The sequence below is a fragment of the Phocoena sinus genome, chromosome 5 (genome assembly GCF_008692025.1).
Source record: "Phocoena sinus isolate mPhoSin1 chromosome 5, mPhoSin1.pri, whole genome shotgun sequence".
In the NCBI taxonomy this organism is placed as follows: domain Eukaryota; kingdom Metazoa; phylum Chordata; class Mammalia; order Artiodactyla; family Phocoenidae; genus Phocoena; species Phocoena sinus.
In genome coordinates this window covers 65,771,354-65,796,828 of record NC_045767.1, presented here as the reverse complement: position 1 = coordinate 65,796,828, position 25,475 = coordinate 65,771,354, and the positions used below count along the sequence as shown (strand labels likewise).

The 25,475-nt window shown below is 43.5% G+C and overlaps 1 protein-coding gene and 1 long non-coding RNA gene across 4 annotated transcripts in view; one reads left to right on the top strand and one right to left on the bottom strand.

The window, feature by feature from the left end:
* The first annotated feature begins 4,818 nt into the window (after positions 1-4,818).
* LOC116754270 lies at positions 4,819-7,841 on the top strand. The gene is made up of 3 exons (XR_004350028.1): positions 4,819-4,956; positions 5,143-5,306; positions 7,355-7,841. It is a non-coding gene; the product is annotated as an uncharacterized LOC116754270 (long non-coding RNA).
* Positions 7,842-16,001: 8,160 nt separating this feature from the next.
* RHOH (ras homolog family member H) overlaps positions 16,002-25,475 on the bottom strand; it is a 37,641-nt gene continuing 28,167 nt past the window's right edge. For 2 of the 3 annotated variants that reach the window (XM_032632752.1, XM_032632754.1), the window contains one exon: positions 16,002-17,438. In XM_032632752.1, coding sequence (XP_032488643.1) covers positions 16,646-17,221 — 576 coding nt within the window. In that variant the 5' untranslated portion in view covers positions 17,222-17,438 and the 3' untranslated portion in view covers positions 16,002-16,645. Of the gene's footprint in view, positions 17,439-17,654; positions 18,845-25,475 lie in introns of those variants that run through there. The other variant, XM_032632753.1, reaches the window with a different exon arrangement.

The window sequence follows — 25,475 nt, the reverse complement described above, 5'->3', positions numbered from 1 at the left end:
ATAGATAACAAATAAGAACCTGCTGTATAAAAAATAAATAAAATAAAATTCAATAAACACACAAACAGAAAAGAATGTGTCATTTATGTTAACATTTAATGGATCTATTATTGTTACTTTGAATGAATTAATATATACATATTTTGTCATTTATCCATTGTAATTTTAGTTTGGTTAACATTAATAACTACAACTCACATCAACAAAAACTCTTTAGATTTTTCAGTGATTTTTAAGAGTGTAAAGTGGCCCCAAGACAAAAAAGTTTGAGATATAAAGCAAACTAGGTTATCAAAAACATCTAGGGAACTTTGTAAAAATACATATTCTGGTGCCCATCCCTCTAGATCCTGATGCAGTAGAGCTGGGATAGAGCTCTGAGAATTTGTATTTTATAAAACTCTTCCAGTAATTCTGATTATCGGTCCCTGGTAGAAACAATAAATATAATAGAAGTTCAGGGAAATACAGGCCCAGAGGGGGCATGCACTATAATTGTCAGAGAAAACTTCAGTTATCCAATAAATATTTAACTATCCAAGCACATACTAACTTCCAGGCAATATTGGGAACATTGACCAAACACAACCCCTATCCGGAAGAAACTCACTGACCAGTGGGAGAGATGAAGAGAGCAGGCAAGAGATACTGCACACAGTCATGGGGTCTGTGATGGGGAAAACGGGGTGCTGTGGGAACACAGAAGCAGGGCATACCACTTCAGAGAGCTGGCCTTAAATGATGGAAGGTTCTGGAAGACTGAAGGGAAAGGGGTGACAAAGACCTAGATTAAAGGTAATGACCTGGAGGTCGAAGGTCACAATGTCCATGTCGTGAGCAGTACATTGACCAACCCGGCTGGCATGGAGGGCTGGCTAAAGAACAGAGCATGATAAGGTCAGGGAGGTTGAGTGGGCCAGACGATGGAGGAGTTTAACACCAATGAGCTGCTTGGAGTTTGGTGAAGATATGATGAAAGATACGCTTTAGGATTATAACTCTGGTGACATGTGGAGCCTGAGGGGCTGAAGAATGGGAGGCCTGCTAGCTGGCAATTAGAATAATGTGATTCTGGGGGCCATCCAGGACAGGCAGGAGAATAAGCAGCAGTGTTCATGCCCGTGGTCTGAAAGAAATTAGATAAGCTGCTGAAAATCAGACAGTGGGATAAAATAAATTTAATAAACCCTCCCTGAACTTTCTATGCCCCTTTTGTTTAGATTCTGTGAGTCATTTTATAGCAGCGGCTCTTGAAATTTTAGGCTCGTGGACTCCTTTGACAATCTGATGAAAGCTTTAAACATTCTCTCCACGGGGGAAGAAAATAAATTAAAGCAAAAAACTATGTGTGACTAGGCAGGATTTTCTCCACTCTCATGTTCCTTTACCCTCTTAGCTTTTTCTTCTCCTTCTTTCTAAAAGAGGTGTCATTTGATAAGAGGAAAAAAATTTAAAAATAAAAAAAAGATTCAGCAGAATAAGGCACCAGAGTTTTCCTGTACGTGGTAGTGAGTATTGGTAGCAGAAATGTTGGGGGTAGAAATTTCACTCTGAAGTCCAGGAAGCCCCTTCCTAGGGAGCCCAAAAGAAGCAATATGCGGGGCGGGGGGGGTGGAAACAGGGACAGAGTCCAAGTTTGGTGGAAAAGGAAGGGAAGAACTAGATTACATAGGGTTTGACTGATGCTTTGTGGAGAAAGTAAAGAGCTGTACTCGATGAGTAGAGGGACTTCCCAGTAGTAAGGCTTTCTTTCCGGAAATGGACTGTAGCTTTATACCCACCAGACACGGTAGCCATAACCAAGAGCAGGTGTTACCTCTTTGCTTCTTATCTCAGTTTCTTGTGAGCCCTCATCTACCACTGCATTTGGGAACTGTCTTCCCCCAGTCAGGGCTGCTGGTCACAGTTGTGCAGGCTGTTCACTGAACAAAACTCTAGGCAGAGGGGACAGTGGAGACTGAAAGCCAGCCTGTGCTGGGCTTGCCAATCTCTGCTGGCTGGTGCAGGGTCAGGTGCACCCAGAGCAGGCGGCATTTCTAATCCTCACAAAGGTGCCCTGCCAGCTGGCATCGCTGTACCACCCGCAAACACTCTTTCTCTTCTCCTGCGTCTTCCTCTTCCCTTTACCCCTGGGGGCCGTGGCAGAGAATGGTCAGTTTGTAAGTCTCCACAATATAAAGTGGTCTGGGGACATTGGCCAGACTCCCATCTCCCTTCCTCTCCCTCCCTTGACTCCTCCTCTGTCTCCCCCCCCTGCCTCTTCCAGAGCCTCTTACACAGATGTCATTCTCTCAGAAAAAGCAGATTGAGGTTAAAAGAGGAAAATTATTCACTACATGACATGTGTGCTTCTTCTATCAAGAGCAGAACGGACGAAACAGAACCAGCAGAATTCAGCAGCCTCCCTCCTCCCCTCAGCCCCAGCCTCAAGCGAAGAGAAAAGCTGTGAAAAAGGGCAGCCCATAAACAGTGCCTGAGTAACAGCCACAGGACTGAAACCACAGGAGACCACTGCCTTCTCCCACAGATGTGGGGTGAGTCTGCTTGGCTGGCTTCCAGATCACACACCTGCTGTAAGTCTTTCAGCCAGAATTGACCCCAAGGTGACTCGAGCTTAATCCCCTCCCTTCTCCTTAGAGGGAACTTTCAAAGTGTGGGAAATGTGAGTGTTACCCCATATGCAAGCCTGGCTGACTTACCCACTTCAGACTGTCCCCTCCTCCCCCTGAGGAACTGGGCTTCTGCTGCTCTAGACAGTTCCTTTCCTGAGTCCCTTGGTGGGTCTGTTCCCTCTAGGCATCGCATAGAGCAAGCTAAGGCCCAGAGTTTGATTTGGAGCAGAGGAGGAACCTGGTACCACAAGGCTTTTGACTCCAAGGAGACCAGGAATCCACCGTCATCATCATAACAAATGGTGAACACTTATGGTGCACTCCTTACCTACCAAGCCCTTTCCATTCAATGCCTCACAACCTGAGGTATTAGTCTTTCCATTTCATAGATGAAAAAACTGAGACTCAGAAATATTATAAAGCTTGCTCAAGGTCATGGGTTCCTGCCAACTCCACCAACCCATGAGAATTGTCACCTCCTTCCTTAGATATGATCATGTGTCAAACTATTGCAGGCTTTCTCCAAGGGAAGAGGCCTCTAGGAGTCCATTTCAAAGATTCACACTTGATAGGGATGGCCAGATAATCAGACTAGAAAAGGAAAGAAAAGACTGTCTGGTTAAAGGTCAACTAGACTGTGTCTGACGGTCAGCTGGGGGTGGGGGGAAGGAAGTGCGAGCGTGACTGGTTTCCTGGAACAAGTCTCAATACCATTGCAATCTATCAGAAAATTGCATAGGTGTTTTATCAGGAGCATTGATTTTCTTCCCAGAAAGAGGTTTTGAATTATATCACACACAGAAAGGGTCTGTCCCATACCAGGTCTGGGACAATTTTTCTTTCCAAAGCTATTACAGTGAACATGATATTATATTGATATATACTATGACGATTGCAATTTAATTATGTAAAAATAACACATAATCATGGTGTCACTGTAATCCTGAGAAAGTCAGGATTAACCTATATGCCCCGCCTGTAACAGGAGCTTAACAAATGTTTATTCAGAGAATAAATGAGTGAATGAATGAACTTTTCCGGCAAAGAAATGAGTGAACTAGACCATAGCTGCTCGCAGTGTGATCCAAACACCAGGCAGACAGGTCTTCAGACTGTTACTGGACCACAGCAAGATAAGCACAGAAATCAGGAGTTTAGATTAGAAAGTATTTTAGCAATTGGATAATGTCTATTGAATCTAATAATAAAAATGAGACTTGCATTTTAAGTCTTTTTTTTTTTTTGGCAGTGTTGTGTGTTCACTGCTGCTCGGGCTTTCTCTAGTTGCGGCGAGCGGGGGCTACTCTTTGTTGCGGTGCACGGGCTTTTCATTGCGGTGGCTTCTCTCGTTGCGGAGAGTAGGCTCTAGGTCTGCGGGCTTCAGTAGTTGCAGCACGTGGGCTCCGTAGTTGTGGCTCGCGGGTTCTAGAGCGCAGGCTCAGTAGTTGTGGCGCACGGGCTTAGTTGCCCTGTGGCATGTGGGATCTTCCCGGACCAGGGCTTGAACCTGTGTCCCCTGCATTGGCAGGCAGATTCTTAACCACTGAGCCACCAGGGAAGTCCCGTATGTCTTTTTTTTACTTCATTTTTTTCCTATTAAATCTTTGTCTTTCCTTCTCTGTCCTCCTCCTCCTCCTCCTTCTTCTTCTTGGAATTTATTGTACTTTTAAGCAGTATCTGTCTGCAATGGTTGGAAATAAAGAAAAAGAAAAGGTCTTTTACCACAGTTTTTTAATCAGAAGATCACAGACCCACTGGAAAGGCCAGATGACTTTCTCACATGAAAAGTTCCATTCTGAAAACCTCCTGGAAGAGAAGAGACCCTGAGTCCATCCTACACAAAGCTCCAGCCATTCAACTCTAACAACAGACTTACCCAAGGTGACTGTCATTCTTTGAAGGGGAGGGAAATAGAGGCATCCATTCAAGGGTCCTCGTCAAACAGCTTCTTAGAGCCATGGCATTGCTTGGAGGCTCAGCTGCCCTCATGCCCTCCTCCCTCCCCCACCCCCCAACTTCAGAATGAACCAGGGAGAATCAGAGACGTTAGCATCAAAGCAGAGCAAAATCCGAGGCTCTGTGTTGTGGCAGGATGGGGGTTTTCTTCCTCACTCACCCCTCTTTCCTTCCTCCCCAAGGCCCCCTCCCAGCCCTTCCTGGGAGGGAGTCTGGTAAAATGAAAGAAAGTGACTGTGAGAGCCTAACACCAAATAGTTCTGTCTGACAGTTGTCAATAGTAACCAAAGAAAGGTGTGTTTGTTTTATAGCTGTTTCACTCTAAAGGGCTTAAGCCTCCACTGGGACCTTCTACATGGAGCCCAAGGCTGCGGGAAGGGCTGAGAAGGTAGAAGAAGATGGGTTTTGCGGGGGAGGGGGGGTGTCTGTGGGGGGAAGATGGTCGGAGAAGACCAGAGAAAGAACAGCTGGATGGATGATCATCAAACTCTGTGATGAACTTACAGGTGACTTGATAGTGAAGTCAAGAACTCTCTGGACTTCACACCTGTCATACTAAGACTTTTCTTTCTAGGACTGGATGTTCCTATAGGCCCTCCAGTTTTGTAACCGAGGAGCTGGAGTGTGGAACCAAATAGGTGGAACCATTCTTGGAAGTGTGGTGTCAGGAGCACAGGCTTGGGGCAGATTGCCTGGACTGAATCTTGACTCTGACACATGCTAGGTGACTGACCTTGGGTAAGTTTCCTCATCTGTAAAATGGGGATGATAATATTAACTTCATCTTGAGTGCTTACAAGAAAATAAATTAACATACACAAAGCACATAGTGCCAGATATATCTGTGGTTTTTACTACAGCTTTAAGCAAGGCCACACACACACACACACACACAAATTTCCCATACACAGTTCAATACATGCCCATAGATGCAATTAACAAACATTTGGTTACAGGCTCCTTGGAAAAATCTGGAATAGTTAGTTACCATGCTGCCTTTACATACAACAGCATAAGAGTATGTATATTCATTAACATGCTAACATAGAAAGCTGTTCACAATACAGTAAATTTTAAAAAGTAGATTGGGGGGCTTCCCTGGTGGCGCACTGGTTGAGAGTCTGCCTGCCGATGCAGGGGACATGGGTTCGTGCCCCGGTACGGGAGGATCCCGCATGCCGCGGAGCGGCTGGGCCCGTGGGCCGTGGCCGCCGGGCCTGCGCGTCCGGAGCCTGTGCTCTGCAACGGGAGAGGCCACAACAGTGAGAGGCCCGAGTACCGCCAAAAAAAAAAAAAAAAAAGTAGATTGGAAATCAGATTTTACTATATGATCCTATTTTTTTCAAAAATACATGTGTAAGTGTATAAGAAAAATTCTGTAGGGGTAAATACAAAAAATGATGTAACAGGGATTTTAATTATTGTCTTTTGCTTTGCTGTTTTTTTCTAATTTTTTAAACAATAAGCAGGGCTTCCTGGTGGCGCAGTGGTTGAGAGTCCGCCTGCCAATGCAGGGGACGCGGGTTCATGCCCCGGTCCGAGAGGATCCCACGTGCCGCGGAGCGGCTGGGCCCGTGAGCCATGGCCACTGGGCCTGTACGTCTGGAGCCTGTGCTCCGCAGCGGGAGGGGCCGCAGCAGTGAGAGGCCCACGTACGGCAAAAAAAAAACCCAATAAGCATGCAATATTTGTATAATCTGGGGGGACAGATATAGAAATACATATCTATGTAAAGAATCTCTTTCCTCTATGACTGTTTTAACCTGTCACAACCAGGCTGGCTTGCAAATTTCCCTTCTGAGTATTTGGGTGGAAGAAGGGAGAGCCTCTCTCAGATTCCCCCTGAGCCCATGAAGGCCCAGCTCTGAGTTGTTCAGGGCTCATAGCTCTGGCTGCTGAGCTTGTTAATAACACACAAGGCAGCGCTGCTGGCTGGCTGCTGTGTCCTGTGTCTTCCTGCACTTCTACCATTGCTGGTTTCATGTGTTGGCCTTTCCCTCTGACATTTTCTTTTTTTTTTTTAATCACCTGCCAGTGCCTCTGATGTTTTAAGCAAAGGGTAAACCTTTAAACTTGCATCATTGAAACCTGAAACTAGGTAGATAGAGGCTGGGACGTTTGAGGCCTGAGGGAAGATAGAAGAGCTCTTGGGAGCTGAGACCTGGCTTTCAAGGTCCCAGCTTTGCCTGCAGCCAGCTGTGTGTCCTTGGGCAACTTGGAGAGTCAGTTTCCTCATCTGCAAAGTGATGAGCTTGTGTTAAATCCTCCCTGAGTTTTTTTCCAGCTCCAAAAATGTGGGTCTAATAATAGCACATAATAATATAATAATAGTAATAATATATAATACAATATAATATATTATATAAACATTGATACTATATAGTATAATAATTATAATAATTTAACAAAAATAATAGAGAAACAGAAGAAAATGTTCCAGCCATGTTGATTTATATATTATACTCTCAATGGAAGTATACACACTAACAGAAGGAGAGAAAAAAATTAGTGTGTGTTTGCAGGCAGTATCCAGAGAATTAATGCAAATATGGTTTAGACCTAGATTAACAGATAATTTCCCTCTTTCAGACTTTTCCATTTGTTGATCAGAGACAACCACATAGCAATTTCCAATTTTTTAAAAACACGTTATGATAATAAGAATGATAATATTGACGGCCAGGGCTTAGAAACAGAGACCTCTCTTCTGGTCAGTAACTGTGTGCATGGCCTGGACATGTCACATCGCCTTCCTGGGCCTCATCTCTCTCATTTCTTCTTCACAGGGTCGTCTTGAGCCTCAGATGAAAGCTTAGTGGCATGGAAAAAGGGGAGTTTGGAGCCAAGAGATCTAAGCATGATCCCGAGTCTGCCAAGTGTCAGTTAAGTGCGCATAGATGAGTCATTTAACCTTCCAGAGCCTTAGCTTCCTTGCCTGTAAAATGGGCCAATAATAATAACCCACAGCATTGTTGTGAGGTCATGGGAGACAACATACACAAAGTACTTGATTGTTTAGAGAGTGCTAAGCAAATACTGGCAATTAGTACCAGAAGACATGGAAAAGCACTTTGGACACTTTTAAAGTGCTGTATGAATGGATGTGTGTGATGGTGATAATAAGGATTGATTTACTCAAGAAACAGAGGTCAGGGCTTCCCTGGTGGCTCAGTGGTTGGGAGTCCGCCTGCCGATGCAGGGGACACGGGTTCGTGCCCTGGTCCGGGAAGATCCCACATGCCGCGGAGTGGCTGGGTCCGTGAGCCATGGCCGCTGAGCCTGCGCGTCCAGAGCCTGTGCTCCACAACGGGAGAGGCCACAACAGTGAGAGGCCTGTGTACCACCAAAAAAAATAAAATAAAAAGAAAATAAAAAAGAAATAGAGGTCAGCATCTACTCTGGGCACGGCACCATTTCAGATGCTGGAGCAACCAAAGACAGGTGACAGGGGTACCTAGCTGCAGAGGGAAATGATGAAAAGGAGGAGAAAAGAGGGAAAGAGATGTATTTGAGAAGTACATACATGCAGTGATTTATTGGGGGCTTTCCGAAAACTTAATAAAAAAACATTGTCAATCAAAATCTTCAGTAAATCTTTAGTTCCCTGAGATGACAGCTTTACCACCCAACAACTGCTCTTTGGTTAATTCCAGTGACTCACTCGTAAATTGCACCCCTCCTGTTTCCATCAGGGTGAAACTTCCACAGAACAAAGACAGATTAGGGCAACTTACTATGTTCTATTTAAACAACACAGCCATAAAGAGCAAGCACTGCAACTGCATCAGTAGATGGGCTCTAGCATGCTGTAACCTTACTGTTTCTCACGCCTGTGCTACCACGTCCACACACATATTCTTGGAATTGCTCCACAAGTGCCAGCAGGCAAGCTTTTGGCTCCACTTTGAGTCCTATCTAGACCCTGAGTTCTAGTCATTTCCTTCCTTGTTTTCAGAATCTGTTGGAAACCACTTGCCTGTGTAAACCCCAGCTTCTGTAAATCATGTCACTTTTCTGTGCCAGTCTCTTCTAATCCATCCTTTGGAACAGCCCTAACCCAACAGTCAGGTGGGTTGGAATCCCCCAAGTCAGTCACTTCTGGAGAGAAATGGGTATTGAACACTGATTGTTGTGAAAAGCTGTGTGTCCCTTTTTTGAGGCCAGCAGAGAAAAAGTTAAGCCTGCTTTCTTTTTCAGAGGGGTGGTTTATTTTTATTTATTTATTTTTTTGCTGTACGTGGGCTTCTCACTGTTGTGGCCTCTCCCATTGCGGAGCACAGTCTCCGGACGCGCAGGCTCAGCGGCCATGGCTCACGGACCCAGGTACTCCGCGGCATGTGGGATCTTCCCGGACCGGGGCACGAACCCGTGTCCCCTGCATCGGCAGGCGGACTCCCAACCACTGAGCCACCAGGGAAGCCCGGGGTGGTTTATTTTTAAATGATGCAGTCTGTCTACATCAGCCAGGCTTCTCCTCAATTAAGAGGATAAACTACCAAGTGTCCTCCCTCCCTTTTCCTAATTTATTTCCTTATAGTACTGATCACCCATCCATATTTATCAGATTTGTTTACATAATTATTATCTGCCCATACACAGCTATCCCTACCTAACTAGATCCTAAACTCCACAAAAGCAGCAGCTTTGGCTATTTGCAGTCTTGTTGCTAAGAAGGTCACGGTCCAATGGGGGAATGGAAACATGAACACATAATTATGAAACAATATTGTAAATCCAGCGATGGAGAGATGCTCGGATCGATGTCTCTTTTAGTGACGTCCTCTACTTTCTTTGAATCACCCCCTGAGAGAACGCAAGAAGCCTAGTATCACCCCCTGAAAGAACAAAAGGAGCCTAGTAAATGCTGAATGAATGAATAAGATAAAGGATTCTCTTTTGATCCCTTCTGTAAGGCACTGAAAGGCACCTGCTTTGTGCTAAGAAAAAATACTGCAAATTATAGAGTACAGGAAACCTGGATTGAAAAGTGAGCTTATAAAAAGTGAACAAGTAAAACCAAACCTCTCTGCTCTCATGAAGCTTAGAGAAAGAACACCCAAAGGGTGGTAGGGAGAGTGAGGTGGGCTGAGTCTGCCACCAGCTCATAGAGCTTTGGGAAGGTCATTTAACTGTCCCCAGATCTTAACATCTTCATCCACTAAAGATCAGGATCCTCCCAGCTCTGAGGGAGGATGACAATTGAATGATAGAGCTGCCATTTATTGAAAACTGGCTATGTGCCAGACATAGTGCAGACTTTACCTGTATTCATTCTTTTCTTTAATCCTCACCACCCTGTGATGTTATTTTCTCCATTTTACAGATGAGGAAATGGATGTACAGAGAGGCTAGTTAACTTGAACAAGGCTGCAAAGCTACTGAGGGGCAGAGCTGAAATTCTGGAAATTTGACCGTACAACTTGAACTTTAAAAAAAAATTTTTTTTTTGTGGCCACACCGTGCGGCATGTGGGATCTTAGCTCCCTGACCAGGGATCAAACCTGGGCCCTTGACAGTGAGAGCACGGAGTCCTAACCGCGGACCACCAGGGAAGTCCTTAAAAACCTTTTAAAATTATGAATTATATCAGGCACACAAAAGAGTGTATAAAACACATAGGAATATTTTTGAAGAATAAATAACAGAAAAAATTAAATGATCATTCTTGTACCCACTTCCCAAACTTAAGAAATAGAACAATACCTGTGACATCCCTGGGTGACCCTGCTCAGTTGTATTCCCTTATCTCCCTAGGAGAGGTAACCACTTAATTAAATGCTGTGTTAATCATTCCCATGCTTTAAAATGTTTTTGACCCTAAGTATTGTATTGTTAAGCTTTGCTTGCATTTGAACTTCACTTAAATGCAATCATAATACATATATTATTTGACTACTTGCTTTTTTCTCAATATTGTCTACATTAATTTATATTGATACATACAGCTACAGTTCATTCATTTTCGTTGTTGCATAGTATTCTATGTGAGAATATACCAAAATTTATTTAGCCATTCTTTCTTGATTACATTGTGTTGTTTGTAGTTTTTGCTATTATCTACAATGCTACTAAGAACGTTTACGTACAGGTCTCCCGGGAAGTCTATGTAAGTATATCTCTAGGGCATGAAATGTCTAGGTCAAGGGTATAGGATATTCAATACTACTAAGTAATGCCAAAATGTTATATCAACTTATATGCCCACAAGAAGCATATAAGGTTTTCTATTGTTTCATACCCTTGCCAGTGCCTCATAGTCATATTTTTTAATTCTCTGCCAATATGGTAGTAGGAAAATGATATCTCATTGTGGATTTTGTTTGCATTTCCCTGCTACTGGTGAGATTGAGCACCTTTTCTATTGTTTATTGCATATTTCTTTTTCTGAGAAATGTGCATTTTTAAAATTGGGCTGTTTTTCTTGATGATTCATAGTAGTTCTTTATATATTATGGATAAAAGCTTCTTAATATAAATATGTCATTAGAAACCCCACAATTCTTGAACTTTGCCCTCCCAGAACTATTCTTTTGCATATTCAGATTAGAATTAATCAGCGCACTCCTTTCTCTTCCAAGCAAATAGAAGTAGAGAGTGATATTTCTTGGCTTTTGAGGCTCAGGACAGGAGAGTTAGCCAGGCTGCCAAACCCATATCCTTCAGAAGAGTTATGTGTACTCACTTACTACCAGAACATATAGATGACTTTTAATATTTGGTGAGTATATCAGTCAAAATTCCATAGGAAACCAAATTTATTCCAGATGGTTCAGATGAAGAGATCTGAATGAAGGCACTACTTGTAGAGGTCTGGGTTAACACAGGAGGGATGTTGCTGCATCCCAAGACTAGCACCAGCAGGAAGCCATTACTTCCTACAGGACGGAGAGGCAGACAGAGGATATACCATCCTGGGGCCCCATGAAAGCTGGTGATGTGGAGGAGAAGCTGCTCAGCAGGTGGGAGGGATTCACAGCTATGGACAGATAAGCATCACCCAAGCAGGAAAGAAGTAGGAAAAAACACCCAACTATTCTCTCCTCCTACCCTCTGACTTCCAGCCAGAGTCTCCCACCAGCTGCATCCAAGTAGAAGCCAGCCAGGAAGAGTTCCTGGGTGATGCAGCCCACAGGGTTAGCCTCCCAGCCACAGGGGAGGGCAGCCAAGGGTGGAAAATGGAAACGGGGAGTGGGAACAGCCAGCAGAGACCACCATGGCAGTGGGATAGGAACCACCTGAGACTTTTTCATAGGAAAAGTGACAAAAGGAAGTGCATGAAGGAAGGCTGCCAAGCCCTAATCATTAGCGTGTAACAGGGATCATTCTCACCATCTTAGCTAAGTTAGCGAGTGTAATGAACATTAAATATAATTCACCATATAATTTTTAGCTGGTCAAGTTTAATTAAACCAAAATTACATAGTAAGACTGGGATGTTCTGAAAAGTAACTGTACAAGGGCAATATCTCCATATATCAGTCTGAGCCTCAGTTGCTTATCAACAGAAAGAGAATAATATCTACCTTATGAGCATGTTCTGAGGATTCAATGACATGGTCTATGTAAAGTGCCTAGCACAAAGCTGGAGCCAGTAGGAATCAAATGTAGTTTGTTTCCACTATTATTACGTGTCATTTTACTCATCTTGCTCTATCTAGCACTGCTACAAATGGCACTTGCTTCTGTGTAGGTTTCCCATCGTGTGGCCCACTATCAACAAGTTCTAGAATATTCTGATCTGATCTAGAATGTTCAGCCTATGTATCTGCATAGAGGTCCACCAAAACCGTAACGACACATCCATTTGAACAATAGTTCACAGATATAAAGCTATTATTGTATGAATACTATTGCACGAATTCTTAGAGGAATCCAGGAATTACTGTTTTAAGTTAAGGAAATTGAGGCTGAAAGACACATGACCCAGACTTTGTGACTCCAAAATATGTCTGCCTCTTACTCCCCCATTATTGCTGTCTATCTACCATTATGGATTATGTCCCATGTCAGGATATATTTTAGAATTGACCAAAACATGAACTTTAGGTTGAAACAAGTACTCTTTAGGAACTTTACGTTACAAGTAATTTCTGTGGCTTGTTTTATTTTTTCTGGTGAAAAACTGCTCAGGATCTTGGCTAGTGATTAATGTTTCTTTGCTTTATCAGAAGAGATACAGCCTGAGGAAAAATAGGACCCTACCCTTGAGTTGCTCTGATCTGACTCAACCCATAAGATAGTCTTCTCGGCACTGGGCATGAACACTTGCAGATGCCCTGTCCCCTCCATCGTATCGTAACCCTATAGATGTGCCACACTGGAACCCTTTCATCCCATCTCATGATGGGTAAAGTGCCCTTCCTTGGTATCAAATCCTTAAAAGGAAAGAACCGGGCTTTCCTCTCCCCTGTCACTCCCTCATTCAAAGGAGATACCTGAAACCTGAGGCGTGGAAAAGTGAAATAAGAAAAAGAGAATTTTTTCCAAGGTTTTTAAAGCGTCAAATCATGATGTATTTCATTTCTGCCAATTCACATGCAGTCAACCTATAAAATTATACTTAAAAGCCAAGGTTTAAAGCAGACACCTTTGCAAATGATGGTGCTCTGTGACTTAGGTGGGTCCCTTTCTTATTGCCAGAAACAAAAATAAAAGGGGAAGATAAAGATCAGACTGGGAATATTTTATTAAAACTACAGGGACTAGTAGGGTTGGGGCCTGCAAGGTTACATGAGATGAGATGTGGCAAAACCATACAGCTGGGCTGCTCTGGGCGGAAGTGGGGCACGGTGGTCTTGAGCACAGCTTTGGAGTCTGACAGACCCACTCGAGACTCCTGATACTGCCACTCACCTGCTGCACCAGGCCTCAGTTTCCCCGTGTAAGGTGGTGCTCACCCCACATGGTGAGATAACACACGCTCAGGTGCTTAGCACAGGGGTCAGCACATCTGGAGCCCTCCGCAGACTGTCACCGTTGGGATGCCTTCTGCTTTCTTGTCGCTCAGCCTCATTTCATCACACTAGCTTCGGCCGCCCCATTAGTCAGTACAAAGTAAAGCAGAATAGGATGAGCTACCCACTCACACCAACCCTTTCACGTAAACAAGAGCATATTTAATGTTGCTATTTGGCATGGTTAGAAATCAGCGTACAATAGTCTACAAAAAGGCACTGAAAGTTTTGACGGGGAAGAAACATAGCCTGAGTCGAGGCAGGATAAATAGATAAACAGCCATGTAGAACATACACTGCATGGATTCTAACAAAATGACCCATTTTTGCTTCTTCCCCACCTCTGTCCCCCACCCCCCAGGGCTGCTGGAGGTCTGCTTCATTCCCATAAGCACTTTGCGGCACGTCAGCCCAATTCTTGTCCTTCTCTCCAATTCAGTTCAACACAACTTTGTTTCGCTATGCTTCTTTCCCTGAGCTGGGCCCTGGGAACACCGAGATGAACAGGAGGTGGCCCAGCCTTCAAGAATGATCGTCTAGTAGGGGAGACAGATGCCAGCGGGCCACAGTTTCTGCCAGGTCCCACTGCTGGGGAGGGTTTACACGTGGCTTCCTGTTCTCAGGTGTGAGGGTTCCCAGAGACAGCCTTTAAGCTTGGCTCCAGCCAGCAAGCAGAGGGCTCATCTGTGGCCCAGATGAAGGCAAAGTCATTTGACCACGCCCTCTATGACCTTCCCTTCCTCCACCGCTTCCACTGTGGAATCACCACCTCTTCCCTCACTTAGAATCAGTTATCTGGGCCCTTCCCATTTTCATATCCCAGCCCCTGCCAATCTCCCTTCAACAAGAAAGAAGGAAAAGCTTTGGGACAACCAATGTTAGTCATTAGAAATTTATTCCTGCTATCATGTTAAATACCGCCTACCTTAGACAGGCCCTGAAGGAAAATCTGCAGAAGTTATTTAAGACCATTTGCAATTGTTGGAGAAGAGGAGGCGGGTCAACAGGGATATCACAAGGAGATGCATTCCCATCGCCTCCCCTGCCTGGCCAGCTTTGAAGCCCTCCAACCCTCTGGATGCCCAACATAGACAGCTGGATATAGTAGCTCTCAAGTCAAGGGACACAGGTGACACAGAGCTGAGGATGAGCTGTGGGACTGGAGAGCTGGCGCTGTCTGGGCGAAGGCAGATATGTCAGCCCCAGAGGATTGAGGGAACCTTGGACGCAGAGACTCAGACCCTGGTCCCAGCCCTTTTCCTGAATGTGGATGGGAGAAGAGGAAAAAGAGAAGGCAGTGTGGAGATGAGCACACATTTGATTTTGACATCTATTATAGCTATAAAGAATTGACCACATAAGGAAACTGAAAAATTAGTTTGGTTATGTCAGCATAGGTCTAATCATAGTCATTTATGCCAACTGCCTTACCATTGGTGTGTAATGGCATGTTACACCAAACCAATGATGTACTTTCATAAACGTGGTTCAGAGTAGTTATAGGTTTTGATTAGGTGAGTAAATGAAACACTTGGGTTCCAGCCTTCACGATTTCTTAATTTACACAGTCCTCTGTTCTCAGCTTTCACAGATGGTCAATACCATTGCTTTTAAGCTATTAGACAGAATGGTGGTTGGGGGTTGGAGGGATGTCCCTATTGATTCAGTATTTCCCTTGAGAAATTTTTATTATCTAAGCAATTGCTGTATAGTTTTCCTGTTCCCTGTGCTGGGAATTTGTGATTTTTTTTTTCCACTCAGGTGTTTCATATTCATGAAATAGTAAAAGCTATAAATTCCCTTAAATACATACATATACATGTAGACACCACCCCAATTATTCTGAGTAGGTCCTAAAATTAATGAATTATGTTGCCATGCCAGCTCAGTTTAGAGCTCAAATAACAAATCTGCTAAATCACAATTATAGCGGCTTTGAGCCTGCTCTTTCACAAGACCTACGACCAGCTAGGAACCCCGGTGTCAGAAGAAGCGTCAAAGTGCAGTGGTCTCTGAAATGAAAGCAAGGCTTCCTCGTGTCTCTTCCAAGTTCTGCTGCTATCACTGCGAGCAGTCTGATTCTCTACCTGAGAGGTGTTCCTTCAATCTGTTTTGGGGGATGACAGAAGGATACTTAGTACACAACTGGAGTTCTTTGGGTGAAAGGCAAAACCATAAGAAATGCGCTTTTTAAAAAAATAATTACAGGGCTTCCCTGGTGGCGCAGTGGTTGAGAGTCCGCCTGCCGATGCAGAGGACATGGGTTCGTGCCACGGTCCGGGAAGATCCCACATGCCGTGGAGCGGCTGGGCCCGTGAGCCATGGCCGCTAAGCCTGCGCGTCCGTAGCCTGTGCTCCGCAACGGGAGAGGCCACAAGAGTGAGAGGCCCGCGTACCGCAAAAAAAAAAAAAAAAAAAAAAAAAAAAAAAATAATTACAGAGACATATAATGGTAGCTGTTTAAAATCATGAGGCAGTATTAAAGTATCTTATGTCATTGAACTGTATTTTATATACAACTCTGAATAACAAGTGGGTGGAAAATTAATTGCAAGGATGAGTTTACAGTCATTTTAAAATTTGATTACCTAATAAAATCTAGCTGGCAAGGGATTTCAACAAAATTCCTACTTCAGATGAAAATACCGACACTACGAACATATGGCAGGGCCCTATAAGGTCGTTTCACTCATACATCAATTTGTGTTTGTCAGTAGGTAGGAAAAGACTTCCCAAGTGTGAAAACTAATTATATACCAGTGCTATTTATTTTGTTATTATTTAAATACAATGTGTCTTTAAATATGGAATTCTTTGGAAAACTCACTTCATTATCCGAAATTATGGAGACCACTTTGGTTTTATAATCGAAGGTGGAATATTCATTACAGTTTCCCAAGGGATCTTCTAACTGTAATGGGCAAAGAGTTCCTTGATAGAGTGTATTTCGTAAAAACATCCAGTAGCCAAGCCTCATCAACAACTGTATCCGAAAGGTTTCCTGCTGCTGCTCAGGCTGCTCAGGACGTGCCCAGAAAGAGCATCGACGCTTGCTGGCTTGCCTGCTCTCCCTGTCCCAGTTAGTCTTTGCGGTAAGTGACTGCTGGGTGGAGTCTTTGGGGTTTAGAGGATCTTGCACTCGTTAACGGAGAAGAACCTCCTTCTGTTGCGTCTCCTGGCCTGGTTGATGGCAGTCCGGACGGCACACTCAAATACCTGCTGTACCCCCCGGTTGCTGAGGGCTGAGCACTCCAGGTAGCCCTTGGCTCTCACCTCCTGGGCCAGTCTCTTTCCTTCTATGGCGTTGACGCAGGAAGCCCTGTGGGGCCCCACCTCCCGCTGGTCAGTCTGGGTGGCCACCACCAGCACGGGGGTGCAGGGCAGGTTGCTCCTGACTTCACCGATCCACTTGTTCTTCAGGTTCAGGAAGGAGTTATGGTTGGCCACGGAGTAGCACATCAGTACCACGTCTGCCTGCTGGTAGGACAGAGGGCGGATACTCCTGAAGGCATCATTGCCAGCTGTGTCCCAGAGACCCAGGCTGATCTGGATGCCATCCATGAAGACGTCTACACCTGTATTTTCATACACTGTGGGCTTGTAGGCCTCTGGGAAGGTCTCTGAGGTGAAGCGCACTAACAGAGAGGTTTTCCCCACAGCAGAGTCTCCCACCAACACACACTTGATGGAACTCAGCATCTTCCCCGCTCGGATTCCTAGTTACAAACTCAGAATTCCGAGGAAATGAGCCCTCAGTGGGCTGCTGAAGCAAACGCCATTCAACAACGAGGAATGGAAACCAGATGGATTTGTGTTCTGAGGACCTCTGACAGCAATTTGCAGAATGTTACTTCATGCAGTCCATCCAAGGGAGATGCACCATCTACTTTGGAAACCTCCAAAGGCTGGTCTTCAACTGGAAAAAGAAAAAGAAGAGGAGAACTTGAGTCTTTTTTCCCTTTTTTGCTGATGGGGGAGCTTCCTCATTGGCAAACTGATTGATCAGGGGGTCCACCTCAGTGGACAAGGGTCCTCCCCCCTTGTCTAAGCCACTCTTACCCTCGGCGGGGAGAGCTTGGATCTGTTATACCCCGTACCCACGACCCCACCCAGTCAAGAAGCAGAAGCTGACCTGATCTCTAAAATCAGCCCACGGTTAAAAACACAAGCAGTTGCTCTGGTGGCAACGTGAAAAAGACCACAGTAGAAACCTAATGTGTGAATGAGACGTTTTCAGACTGCTCTCTCCTGGCTTCTGCTCCAAGAAGTGGAGACCACAGCTGACAGTGGTCTCTGCCACTTCAGTCTCTAATGGATCCCAGCCACTTTGGGAACTGCAAGAAAGAGCAATGTGTTGAGCCGCACGTACCAGAAGCACTTCCTTTCATTTATTGATTCATCAGCCAGTCCTTGGTTTATGTGGGAATTTGTGCTAAGGTCAGAGAGAAGAAATCACCAGAACTCTAAAAATTTGCTGTGGTTTTTCCCTTGAGGTTTTTCCAAAAATTGGCTATAGATATAATGGAAAGGGCACTGTCCTTGGCATTTTCTGCATCTGAAATCAGACTCCATTACCTATACAACGACATGGCCTTGAGCACTTTGCTTCATCACCAAGCCTCGGTTTACTCATCCGCAAAATTGTGATAGATTTAGGAACCACTTGTCAGAGATGTTGTGAGGATAAAATTGTTTCTTTCTTTTCTGAACAGCTACCTATGTAATCAGGAACTCTGCTAGGCCCCTGGTTAAACAAAATAACTTGCTTAAAAGCAACCGTATTCGGTGCCTGTCACTTAAACCGGGCCACATAAATATGACGGAATCTGAATTTCTTGAAAGGGTCAAATAAATTCTCATTCACTGCAGGTGAAAGAGCTCCAGACAATGAGATCAACCTTGGAGACGGTGTCCCGTCTGCCAAGGGATGTCATCACAGGGCCATCCCAGCTTCAGATGAAGGAAAGGTCTTTTGGACCAAATTTCAAAGTAAAGGTTATTAATACAATCTGGGCTTATAACCTCCTCCATTGGCAATCTTCCTGACAGATCACATGTAATGTAGGATAGACACATAGGATAGGTCTCCTTCAAAAGGTAATTTTTAAAATCACTCCTCTAAATCCAGACATTCCCCTCCAAGACATTATTATCTTTGTCTACCTACAGTCTCTGTTTAATTAGACATAATAGCCTTTACAAATGAGTTAATCAAATAAATAATTCACATGATTTTCACAAATTCATTTTTACTACACATAAGCTGGGTGACCTTGGCCAAGTTACTTAACCTCTCTGAGACTCGGTTTCTTCATAAAAATGAAAATAAGAAAAGCACATTCTTTTTTTTTTTTTTTTTTTTTCGGTACGCGGGCCTCTCACTGTTGTGGCCTCTCCCGTTGCTAAGCACAGGCTCCGGACGCGCAGGCTCAGCGGCCATGGCTCACGGGCCCAGCCGCTCCGCGGCATGTGGGATCTTCCCGGACAGGGGCACGAACCCGGTCCCCTGCATCGGCAGGCGGACTCTCAACCACTGCGCCACCAGGGAAGCCCAGAAAAGCACATTCTTGATGGAACTGTTATAACAATTCAGTATGTGGAGAGTCTGGCTTAGCACAGAACATGGCACATGGGATCTGTGGGCAGGCACCATACTTTTCAACTTCTACTACTATTTATTCAAAATGCCAAATATTGAATGTCCAAGCATGGGGGCTGGGACATCAAATATTCGCCCAGACTCTATCTGAAGACTCACATCTTCATATGGAAATGATAACACAGCAATAATTTATACTTGTACTTTTACAAGATATTGTACATTTGAGAATACTCCCTTGATTGTCTTGTGAGAAAGCCCCTTCAGAATGATAGAGCACAAAATGATAATAATAATAATTTATAAAATAAAAAAACAGAGAATTCCCTGGTGGTCCAGAGGTTAGGGCTTGGCACTTTCACTGCCAGGGCCCAGGTTCAATCCCTGTTCAGGGAACGAAGATCCCATAAGCCGTGTGGCATGGCCAAAAATAAAAAATAATAAAAATAACAAAAAATAAATTAAAAATGAAAACAATGATAGAGCATAATACAAAACTAAGATGAAATTATAACTTTCATTGATTATTATTATTGCAGATTTTAGGTTATCTGGGCTTCGATTGAATCTGTGGCTTACTTCAAAATGCTGATAAAACCCTGATATTTTTTTAAACAGATGAGCCCATGGCAGTCATCTGCCAGGGATAGCCTGTCAATGATAAAGAATACATCTAAATGTCATCCTTCTTGTAAGAGTTTTGGGCAAAGGACTTATGCTGGCAGCAGCCAATTCATTCATTAAGGAAATTGCTTTTGCCGTGAATCTAACACACTTAGATGATTAGGAAATCATTGTGCCTCTCAGCAACTCCTGCCAGCGCCTTCTCTCAACAACACTTTCGCAGCCTGGCAGGGACACCACAGCAAGAGCAGGCCCTGCTCGGGATGCGGGGCTCCACGTACTGGGGGGCTGGGGTGGTGGTAGGGGAGTGGGTGCTTCACTTTGTTTCTCTTTCTTCTGGAGAAAGAGAATCAATTCAAAAAATCTTAAGCAACTTAGTAGAGGAAAACTATAGCCACTTCTAAGCTTTATCAGTCCAAATTGTCATTCAGTTTTCTTTCTGTAATAGATATACACTTGTATATATCTTCTAAACATTTTCTCCAATTTAAAAAACTTTCTATTTCAACATAATCAACATACTTGCCAGGTTTTAGCTAAATAGCTTTCAATGTTTCAACAATTCATAATTGCACAGCTGTTCCCCACTGCTAGCAGTCTTTGAGTTACTTTCAATATTTCACAATAATTAACAAGTGTTATTTTATACATAAAATATATATTCATTTATAGAAGTTACTTTTACGTGGAAAAATTTTCTTGGGGAATACATTTACCCATGTGGCATTACTGGATCAATGGGTCATTTTGTGACTTTTATTTACATTACTGAGCATCTTCTAAGGGCTGTATACATTATTCATTAGTTGTTTTCTTCGTTTTTAAAAAACGGTTGTTTGGGGCTTCCTGTGTGGTAGGCACCGTATCAGGTCCTGAGAGTGTAACAGTGAGCAAGCTGGCTTCTGTCCGCATGGAGATCAACATTTCACAACTGCAGAGACTTCAGGGGGTAGGGAGTCTTGTCACAGTCACACTGTGAGGCAATGGCAGAGGCAAAGTTAGACCTAAACAGAGGGTGACCCCAAAGCTGCAGCAGCTCCACGTGTCACCCACACACCATAATTCCCATTGCCCTACCCAAGGCACCTCAAGTAAAACCATGCTTCGTAAGCAAACCCAGTTTCGAGACACTTTTTCCGGCCATCCCTTCCAAACAGGTCCCTACTCCAATTCTCCTCCTACAAATAAGGAGTTCTTGATATTTACAAGAAGTGTGTGTGTCTTGATTCGGAAACTGGTTCCACAAGTGTGTTCAGTTTGTGAAAATTCTTCAAGCTACAGACCTATGATGTGTTCACTTTTCTGTATGAAGATTAAACTTCAGGAAAAAGTATTTTTAAAAATAAGGTTACTGCCTTTGCAGGGAACATCTTCTCAAGGAATATTTTATCGTAAATTTTTTATCTTGTAAGAATTCATTTCACTAATTCTCAACGCTACTTCAGTAATTCCCCTTAGCTCATTTCTAATTGCTATAAAAAATAATTAAATTTCTCCTCTGAATCACAAAAAGAAATCACTTTTAAATCAGTTTATTTTTATACACAGATCATCTGTATTCCAAGTGGGTTTAATTCTGAAAGTTTGCTTGCAAGACGCTGGTTTGCAGCTTTTATTTCTGTTCTCCAGAGTCAAGGTTCTAAGCAGTATTTACATTCCTAAACCTAAAGCTTATTTAATACCATTATATTTGAATTTAAATGGAATATCACTAAGCCCCGAGGCCTCTTTGAGCCAGGAGCCCTGCCCCCCTGACCCCAGGCCAAGCAGGGACCCTGGCACCCTTCCCCTCCTCTGTCCCACCCACCTTGCCCTGAATGGTCCCTTCCACTCCCACGAGCACAGTAACTGGATTGTCTCCACAGGTCTAGAGTTCTCAATTTTGTCCAAGTTCAGAGTCAAAAACAAGGCTAGTCAGCCAGGCAACGGCCCAGAGCACCATTTAAGACTCTAGAATCTCATGTCAAAACTAATAAAGTGGGCTTCCCTGGTGGCGCAGTGGTTGAGAGTCTGCCTGCTGTTGCAGGGGACACAGGTTCGTGCCCCGGTCCGGGAAGATCCCACATGCCGTGGAGCGGCTGGGCCCTTGAGCCATGGCCGCTGAGCCTGCGCGTCCAGAGCCTGTGATCTGCAACGGGAGAGGCCACAACAGTGAGAGGCCTGCGTACCGCAAAAAAAAAAAAACAAACTAATAAAGTGATGGGAAAATGTACCTCTCTCAAAGTAGTTGGAATTTTCTGAAAAACTGCCTGGTGTTGAGGGTGGAACCCCACGAGGCATACTCAATGGTCTCTGAACTGCTTTCTAAGGGAATTTCTTTACTGAAGGACTCATATTTTTTCAGTTGGGTATGAACATTTGGGACCCAAGCTGAATTGTTCAAGGAAAGAAAGCAAAGAGGCAAATACATGCATATCTAACCATTCTAGAATGTAATGATGCTGTAAACCAAAGTTGTCAACTATGGGTCACCTGTGGGCCAAACCCACCATCTGTTTCTGTATGGCCCACGAATTAAGAATGGTTTTTACAATTTTAATGGTTAAAAAAAATCAAAAGAACAGTATTTAATGACATGTGCATATCATATGAAATTCAAATTTGTGTCCATAAGAACATTTTTTTGGATCGTAGTCATGATCTTTCATTTACAAATTTTCTATGGCTTCTTTCTTGCTACAACTCAAAGTTGCAACAGAGACTTTATGGCCCACAAAGCCTAAAATATTTACTATCTGGCCTTTTACAGAAAAAGTTTGACAACTGCTGCTAAATAAAAAGAGGCAATTCAGAGTAAGAAGGAGAGCACAGACCCTGGGATCAGGCAAGCTTGGGTTTGGCCCCAACATCTGCTACTTACTGTGCGATCTTGGGTGAATTACTTAACGTCTCTGAGTTTTGCACCTTTGTCAATAGAGGCAGTATAGCTCAGTGATTAAGAGCCTGGACTCTGAAACCATGCTGCCTCCAAAGTCACTAAGCCTTAGCTTCTTCAACTGTAAATACGCAATGCTGATAGTATCATACAAGGTTGTTGTATGGGAATAAATGGGTAAGTGAATGTAAAACACATAGAATGGTACCTGGCACAGAGTAAGTACTATAGAAGTATCTGTTATTTATCTATTTACCTTGAAGTGTTGTAAGATTATTAGAGCTAGAGCTGACATGCAGGCCCAAAGTGAGATGACTGTGAGGCCTGGGGGCCTCGGAGGGAGCCACTGGCAAACAGGAAACAAACACTGGAGGAGAGACAGGTCTATGAGACAAGGGGACAGACAGTGTGGTGCCAGAGAGATTCCAGGAGAACCAAGGGTAATCTGGCTACATTATACAGGATGAGAATGAGTGAGAAGGGAAGAAGGATGGCAGCGAGGAGAATTCTTATTCTTCCACAAACTTTGACATGAAATATTTAGTTACACACATATTCTTGTCTATGTTGTTTATAATGGGAAAAAAATTATTAAAGAACAGGTGGTTCTTGGATAAACTAATTAGCTTATTCCTGTAATCAATACGCTTTAAAATAACAGAGTACAAGTATATTAACTTAACTGACACAGGAAAAGTGTCCCTATGCTGAATGGGATAAAAGCAGTTTTCAAAATATGTACAGTATGATTCCACAGTTATGAAAACGTCTAGAGCAGTATATATACCAACATGTTAGGATGAATTGTCTATGGTCCTGAGATTGTAACTGATTCTAATTTTCTTCTCCTTGCTTCTGTGCATTTTAAAATAAAATTAAAATAAAACAAAACACAGTTTAAAAGCATGAGTTCTGTGTACAATTTTGAAGCGCTTTGTGTGTGTTCCTTTGTTTTTTAAGTTTGGCTTGAAAAGGCAGAAAAGGCTGATCTGAGGGCCCTTTAAGTTAGAGAATATCTATGAGCCCCCATCATGTCCGAGACAAGAATTTTCTATATCTGTACAGCTGAATTTGTTTAAAATTCCTAGAAGCACTATCTCTGGCTTCTGGTTCTTTTTTTAAGGGACAAGCTAAGCTGAGTAATTATGCCTCCTCTCACAAATGTCCTAAGCCCATCTCTCTTTTTCCTGCTCATTAGAGAGTTTTTGAAGTCTTTTCTATATTTTTTTAGATATTCAAAGAAGTTTGAATACGGCCTGGGTGTTTGATGACATTAAGGAACTATTGCTAATTTTGTTAGGTGATAATCACATTGTAGTCATATACTTTTTAAAAATATATTTATTTTTTAAAATTTATTTTTGGCTGCGTTGGGTCTTTGTTGCTGCGTGTGGGCTTTCTCTAGTTGCGGCGAGCAGAGGCTACTCTTCATTGCGGTACGCAGGCTTCTCATTGCGGTGGCTTCTCTTGTTGCAGAGCATGGGCTCTAGGTGCACGGGCTTCAGTAGTTGTGGCACGCGGGCTACTAGTTGTGGCTGGCGGGCCCTAGAGCGCAGACTCAGTAGTTGCAGTGCACGGGCTTAGTTGCTTCGCGGCATGCGGGATCTTCCCAGACCAGGGTTTGAACCCATGTCCCCTGCATTGGCAGGTGGATTTTTTTTAATATATATTTATTTATTTATGGCCGTGTTGGGTCTTCGTTTCTGTGCGAGGGCTTTCTCTAGTTGTGGCAAGTGGGGGCCACTCTTCATCGCGGTGCGCAGGCCTCTCACTATTGCGGCCTCTCTTGTTGCGGAGCACAGGCTCCAGACACGCAGGCTCAGTAATTGTGGCTCACGGGCCCAGTTGCTCCGCGGCATGTGGGATCTTCCCAGACCAGGCCTCGAACCCGTGTCCCCTGCATTGGCAGGCAGATTCTCAACCACTGCGCCACTAGGGAAGCCCCAGCAGGTGGATTCTTAACCACTGTGCCACCAGGGAAGCCCAGTCATATACATTTTTAAAGTCCTTATCAGACAGCTGAAATAAATATGATGTCTGGGATTTATTTTAGATTATTCCAGAAAAGAAAAAAAGAACTAAGGATGATGGATGAAATAAGACTGGGAAAATATTGAGAACTGTTGATGTTGAATGATGGTACATGGGGGTATGTTAGTCTATTCTCACTATTTTTATATATATTCAAATTTTTTCATGATAGAAGTTTTAAAGGGTGGGAACTTTTGTTTTCTATAGCATTTTGTCCAAGCTGTGGTTTCATTCTCATCTTTAGTTTTAGAGAAAATGAAGAAAAGTATCACTAAAAAATAAAAAGTATACTTTGCGCCTCAGTGACTTGTTCAAGTATTTGAAGGAATGTTGATGCATCAAATAAGTGACATAAAGGTAGACAGTGCAAAGACTTAGAGCCTGCCTCCTGGTTGAAGGGAGATAGAGGAGAAAAAGGTGAGGATTCCCAGCCAAGTCATAAAGAGAAAGGCTTGAGTTTCAAGTACAAGCTCTACCTGCATCTCAATAAGACATCACCATCTGCCCCTGGGAAGTAAAGGCCATGGATAGAAAGTATTCTAGTCAAAGGATACTCTTGAAGTTACTTTGAGATTATGTGAACTTCCTAACTGGTATAACTATGTTCACTAACTTCCCTTGGCCCTCCTTGCCCCAATTCTGCAGCATTAGCTCTTTGCAAAACAGCAAAAAGTAATAATGAAAATAACTTAAAAAAAAAAAAAGAAAGAAAAGAAACTCAAGAGTGAAAATGGACTACCCACATAAAACCAGATCACAAATCAAAGCAACTCTGAGAATGAGGAAGACCCTTGGCCCTGGGGGTCTTTCTTTTTGTCTGAAAA